Raw genomic sequence first — 6,952 nt, forward strand, 5'->3', positions numbered from 1 at the left:
CGAGGATCAAGTCAAAATATATACCAAATGATTTCTATTTTACGTTGGTGGATATAAGGGTATATTTCATGGGAAATACTGACTTACCAGACAATCCTACTCGCTATGGAATAGCATTGAAACCAGGACAGTGGGAAGCAGTTGTATCTTTAAGCGGTATACTAGAAAAGGAACTAGGATTAAACGAGGAGTCTGACGAGCACACTCAGATTATGATTGAATGTCTAGCATCGACATTACTTGAACATGTCGATAAAATTGCAAAGGAAAGTTGTGCCGGATGTGAATGCGACCATCCATCACAAAAACATCATACGGAAGGTTGCCTTATGGAACAGTCAAACAAGATTGACAAGTTCTATGACTCGGCTAAAAAGCATCTGAATCGCATCGCAGTTCTAGACAAGGTGTTGAAATTGAGCGAGGATGATTATGACATTTGGAACTTATATAAACAAGTGTAAGAGAATAATGAGAGTGAAATCATCAACATGATGAAGCTTCCGTCTGAAAAATGGAAGTTTGTTCTGCATGTTTAAATTGACAGTGCCAAAAGGAACATTGGACTTCATACGGAGATGACATTTTGTTTTATACCCTACAAAGAGAACATACTTTTGTGATTTAATATCTATCATTTAAGCACCATAATTAAAAGAAAATAAAATAAACTTCACGTGTTTGTTATGATTTTATTAGTAGATGAACATTATACAAAGTAAATATATATATACATATGTGTGGTCATTTGTAAGTTATAACCTAACAAACAAAACAAGATTCTCATCACGTTGTTGTAATAAAAGAAATATATATTTTACTTTTGACCATGCATATTTATATGACAAGTAATTTTTTCTACATTGCACTGGAGACGATTACATTACGAGCCTGGTCGATTTGAAACATGTCATTGAATTCTGAATACACAACACACGACACAGTTTCTGATAGAGATCTAGCCAATACGATTTCCAGTCGTACATTGGCTTGTTGGGTCAAACTCATATGAGGTTCGTCGCCAAACTGAGGCTGGAATAAGAAGCCATAGAGGGCGTAACCCAGCGGCCAGTCGTCACGGTCTATGGCGTTATCAGTGTCTCTGTCCGCCTTATCAGCGACTTCGTATAAACTGCGAAATGCAGTAATGAAACACTGTCCGGTATTAGTATTGAAATCCATTTTGTGGGGACGATAGGGAACGCTGGCATTATTAATGTAGAGACCGACACTGACGGCGTTGAAATGTTGAAAATTGAATGGATTTTTATCAAACCGTCCGGAATAGGCATCGCCAGACACTAAACCGACAATTATTTTCGATGGTAATTTCGATTGGTGTAGGTTATCCCAAATAAAGTTACTCTGACCGGAAGGTACAGTGGCGACCTTGACCTCTGTTCTGACGTACGGATACTTGGCAGGACTGACCTCTAGTGCTTTGTTATGTCCAACCAGTACCCCTGGGTTTACCTGCACCCGACATACTGGAAAAACGACTTGTAATTCTATCTGGTATTGTTTGTTTATCGCACCAGACATGAGTACGAATGGGAGTCTGTTTCTGTACTGCTTCAGGTCAATATCGACACCGTTTAGTATATATAGACTATCGAGTCGGCAGACGTCCTCGCAGAGCGGTCCGATCATATCAAAGGCCAGACTATCTTTAGTAAATTGGTATCTTTCGTATAGCCCACTGTTAGTGCCGGCCGGGTCTGTTTCGTTCATGGCAACGGGTGTATCGTAAAAGAACAACTTAGACGTGAGCTGCGTTCTCTGTGTAGAGCGACTAAAATTGAGTAGTGTCTGTAAATACGCTTTATAGGCGTAATTCCCGGAATTCACAGAGAGTTGTTTCCCTTGTAAGGACACATCCACCTGACTCCACATACTCTGAAGCGGCAGATTGATCAGCGCCGTTTTTTCTGCGGAGGCGAGATCAGTGCCATCCTGTTTGACAATACGCGCTTTAACGTAGAGGGCGCTCTTGCTCAGCGAGATGTAGTCTCTCGTCTGACCGGAAATATGAAATTCAATAGGTCCATTTCCTGTTACCTGAGAAACAGGTCGACAATCTACATAGTACATCTTCTCGACGCCTGTTTGTGTAGGGGGTAAGGAGAAGAGCATGAGCTCTTTAGGAAGTCCCTCCTCCATTTTATGAAAAGTTTGTCTTGCGTTTCTTTGCTTTATTCTTGTGCTTGACGGGTCGCTCTCTTTTTAATGTAGACCGGGCCTGTTGTACAATCTGTTGCGTCGGTGCGACAACTTGGATAGGAAGTGACGTCTTTTCGTGCCTGTCGCTCAATGAAGCTAGTCCTCGCGCATGTGTAGCAGGTGAATGACCTAGTGTTCCGGCTGATTGCGTCCGAGCCGGAGCAGAACGGGATTCACTTGCCGACTTTACAAAAAATCGGGTCCACTTGTCGACATCCGGTAGAGAAACAGTCATATCAAAAATCGGGGTTTGAAGTGTAATGTCAGCGTCACGGGATTCTGTAAGCGGCGAGCCAACTCGCCGTTCCGCCGTCCTCACGTTGATGTCTAATGAGCGAGCTTCGCTACTTATCACAGGTAGGTAGAATGGCGATGAATACACGGCGTGTTTTGACGTTTCCAGTTGAATGCGTCGGAGCAAAGATCTTTGGTCTTCGCATACGAAGGTGGAATCTATCAGATCGCAATATACGTATAGCGGCGTCGAGCAGGTCTCGGCTAATCCGATTTCGCACAGGCCCATGAACCACAAGTAATCTTTAAAGTAAACAGGGGTCTTGAGTTGAATGCTAAATGTACATGGACTGTTTGATGGGTAAAAGGTTAAGCTGTCCGTGCTGGAGATAACGGCGTAAAAGTCCAACATGATTAAATATCTGTAACGGAGTCTTCGTCTATCCACGAGTTATACTCGTTCGGCCAATTCATCCATTTAACAAGTAACTGTTTTTTCTTTTTTCTATATATATCTTTTTCAAGACGCGTTCTATCCTATACTTGAGATTTTCAGGGTTTATCACCTTCAGCAGTTCGCCGGCGTAAAAACGTACCGGTAATCGGTCGACCTTTGTAATCTTCCAGTTTATACAGGTCTATATCTTGTTTATAGACTCTCCAGATAATTTTGAATATTTCCCCCGTGAATGTCTCGTGAAAATCACGAGTGAATGGTTGGCGTAGGTGCGAGATTCTCACTCTGTCGCTGACCTTGAACTTAAAGACAGATCGCTGACGAGGTCTTTTATATTTCAATGTTTTAACGTTTTACTACGCTTGTGTTTTTGTGCTGGGAAATTAAAGTTTCATCAGCAAATCGACCTCGTTCTCGGGGGTCACATCGCGTGGGGCCAGACCGTGGAGCGAAGAATGGGGTGTTTCGTTGTAGTTTTTAACTAGATCCGGTAAAATGTCCAGATAATCATAACTCTGTGATTGAAATATCAATACATTCCGTTACGAATGGTTCTGATGACACGCTCGGCAAAATTGGCTCTCACAGGAGCGGTATCCGTGACAAAATGCTCGATACCGCGTGCGCGAAAGAACGATTCCGTTTTATTAGACGTATATTCTTTGCCACGGTCCGTGCGAATTTTTCGCGGGGATCTTTCTCGAAATATCTTCTCCAATCCCGCTATGACAGTATCGGAAGTCTTGTTTTTCAATGGGGCGACCATGAGAAAGCGACTAAAGTCGTCAATGCAGATCAAAATAAACCTGACACCATCGTTGTGTTTACTGAGGTTGCTGACGTCCATTAAGTCGCTGTCGAACTGTTGATTTAGACCGGCAGTCAATACCATCCGGCGACGGAAATGTCGACGCACGGGTCTATTCAGGCTGTACGGGTCCTGTTGCTGTAACCAGTGCTTGATTCTGGAAAGTCCTATGTTATGCTTGCCATCCTGTTTGACCATTTCGTACAGTTTCCGCGGACTCCGGTACGCCCCCGGTTTTTTCCAGTTGAAGTACAGGTCGCTGAGATAGTGATCGAGATCGGCCATTTTCCACAAATGCACAGGCCAGCAGTCCGCTTTCTTTAAGATCGCACAGCTCTGAAAATACTTCGGGTGACAGAGCGAGATCTCGCTTCCCTTTTCGTATCTTTATCCAGCATTTCGTTTTACGTCTCGATATTGTCAAACTGTGTCTCTCGTCGATAACACACCGAACCTTATTCCGCCCTGTCCAGTCGACATCAGACATGTCGTGTCCATTTCCGTTCCACACGCCGAGTTCCATATATGTCGGCGGACCCAGTCAGAGTGGAAAGACCACCTTTACCAAGCGATTGATAATGAATATGGACAAAGGCGTCTTTTCTCCAGCACCGCGTAAAGTCGTGTATGCGTATTCCCATTGGCAGCCGGCATTAGGCGATCTCGCGGAATCTCGAGTTGACGTCATTTTTTATCAGGGTTTACCGGATAAAGAACAGGTAGAATCATGGGCGAGTGAACCTATGTTACTCGTCCTAGATGATTTGATATTCAGAATTGTGCGGGACCTAGATTGTCTGGAATTGTTTACAGTAGGTGTACATCATTGGAACGTGACGGTGATCTATTTGTCACAAAACATTTCCCCCCCCTGGAAAGTACGCCAGGAGCATCAACCTTAACGCTCACTATATGGTGTTGTTTAAAAACCAGAGGGACACTCTCCAGGTTCAAGTGTTGGGACGCCAATTGTTCCCCAATAACACGGCGTACTTTATAGACAGCTATAAAAAGGCGGTCGACGGCCGGCCTTACGGTTATTTAGTGGTGGATTTATCGCCCAAGACCCCGCTCAATCTGCGCAGTAACGTGTTTCCCGGGGAAACAACGACTTTGTATGTACCGAAGAATAAGCAGCTGACGCCTCTACTATGAGCAAAAACCTAAGGGCTAACTGGAATTTTGTGGTACTGTTAGTGAGAACCCATCCCACACAACGTAAACCTATGCTTGAATCGCTGACAATATCTCAAATCAAAGCCATTTGCGAGATTATACGGAACATTGTCTACAACACGGCTTTGCCACCGTCCGAGGAATATATTCGAGAGCTTGGGCGATACAAGAACAAACTGTTTCTATTGGCGAAAACTGGTGTATCTACAGGGGAGAAAAGGAAAGTATTACGACGGAACGGTCCACTTATAGTGCGTGCGTTAAAACCCATTCTACCTAAACTGGAACTTCTTATTCACCATGGCAAGTGAATATGTTATAATTCCGAAAGAACGTTACGAACATTACTTGTCTGGTAATAAAAGAGAAGAAGACGTTAAAGAGTCTATAAAGAAGGGATTCAAGAAGAAGGAAAGAAGAGAATCGGCTCCTTATGTAGTGAATAAAACTGCTGGAACTTTCATACCTCCGGGTGAACCATTTAAACGATTACAGTGGTTAAAAAGATAATCTGCATTCATAATAAAAAAAAAAAAAAAGGCGTGTATGCGTTAAAAAAAAAAAAACGTGTATTTTATTATTATTAACATCTTGACATTTTTTTTTTTCATCGCTTTACGAGGTGCTTATATAACATGCTGTCTTGTAGACTAAGCATCATAGTATATACCTACATATCATGTTGTAGTATATACATACATGTCGTAGTATATACCTCGTGTCGTGTCATAGTACATATCATGTTATAGTACATACATACATGTCGTAGTATATACCTCGTGTCGTGTCATAGTACATATCATGTTATAGTACATATACATGTCGTAGTATATACCTACATATCATGTTGTAGTATATACATACATGTCGTAGTATATACCTCGTGTCGTGTCATAGTACATATCATGTTATAGTACATACATACATGTCGTAGTATATACCTCGTGTCGTGTCATAGTACATATCATGTTATAGTACATATACATGTCGTAGTATATACCTCGTGTCGTGTCATAGTACATATCATGTTATAGTACATACATACATGTCGTAGTATATACCTCGTGTCGTGTCATAGTACATACATACATGTCGTAGTATATACCTCGTGTCGTGTCATAGTACATACATACATGTCGTAGTATATACCTCTTGTCGTGTCATAGTACATACATACATGTCGTAGTATATACCTCTTGTCGTGTCATAGTACATATCATGTTATAGTACATACATACATGTCGTAGTATATACCTCGTGTCGTGTCATAGTACATACATACATGTCGTAGTATATACCTCGTGTAGTGTCATAGTATATATCATGTCTTAGTACATACATACATGTCGTAGTACATACCTCGTGTCGTGTCATAGTATATATCATGTTATAGTACATACATGTCGTAGTATATACCTCGTGTCGTGTCATAGTATATATCATGTTATAGTACATACATACATGTCGCAGTATATACTTCGTGTCGTGTCATATCATGTCTTAGTACATACATACATGTCGTAGTATATACCTCGTGTCGTGTCATAGTATATAGCATGTTATAGTACATACATGTCGTAGTATATACCTCGTGTCGTAGTACATACATACATGTCGTAGTATATACCTCGTGTCGTGTCATAGTATATATCATGTCGTACTACATACATACATGTCGTAGTATATACCTCGTGTCTTCTCCTTGTGTCTGCCGGTATATAACCCCCCACACCAACCTAAGTCTTACCCCCCGAAGTCTTTCGAAAAAAAAAAAAGTCTTAACCCCCAAGTCTTTCGAGTCGTTATCGTCTTTTCACATAAGTCATAACCCCCCAAAGTCTTTAAGATTTTCGTCATGAGATGAAGAGGGATATATATATATATATATATATTCCTTTGTCATTTTGTGTTTCTAAGCTATATATATATATATATATACATCGGAAATAAAAGATGTCTTCTCAAATGCCTTTTATTAAATGTTGTTTACCAGACATCTTATTTACCGATATATATATATATATTTCAAGGTTTTTTTTTTTTTTTTTTAAATAAAC

At 41.1% G+C, this 6,952-nt stretch overlaps 2 protein-coding genes across 2 annotated transcripts; one reads left to right on the forward strand and one right to left on the reverse strand.

The window, feature by feature from the left end:
• On the forward strand, positions 1–639 carry LOC117333734 (the record flags this gene model as incomplete). Its single annotated transcript, XM_033893159.1, is given in 1 exon segment — positions 1–639. A coding segment is annotated over 1 exon segment (464 nt), but the record flags the coding sequence as incomplete, so codon positions are not given.
• A 219-nt stretch (positions 640–858) lies between these two features.
• Positions 859–2,160, reverse strand: LOC117332089 (uncharacterized protein F54H12.2-like). Its single transcript, XM_033890974.1, has one exon. It carries the CDS (start codon positions 2,158–2,160, stop codon positions 859–861), a length of 1,302 nt encoding a protein of 433 aa, XP_033746865.1.
• Between the last annotated feature and the right edge of the window lie 4,792 nt (positions 2,161–6,952).

This window comes from Pecten maximus, chromosome 8, assembly GCF_902652985.1.
Source record: "Pecten maximus chromosome 8, xPecMax1.1, whole genome shotgun sequence".
Taxonomy (NCBI): Eukaryota; Metazoa; Mollusca; class Bivalvia; order Pectinida; family Pectinidae; genus Pecten; species Pecten maximus.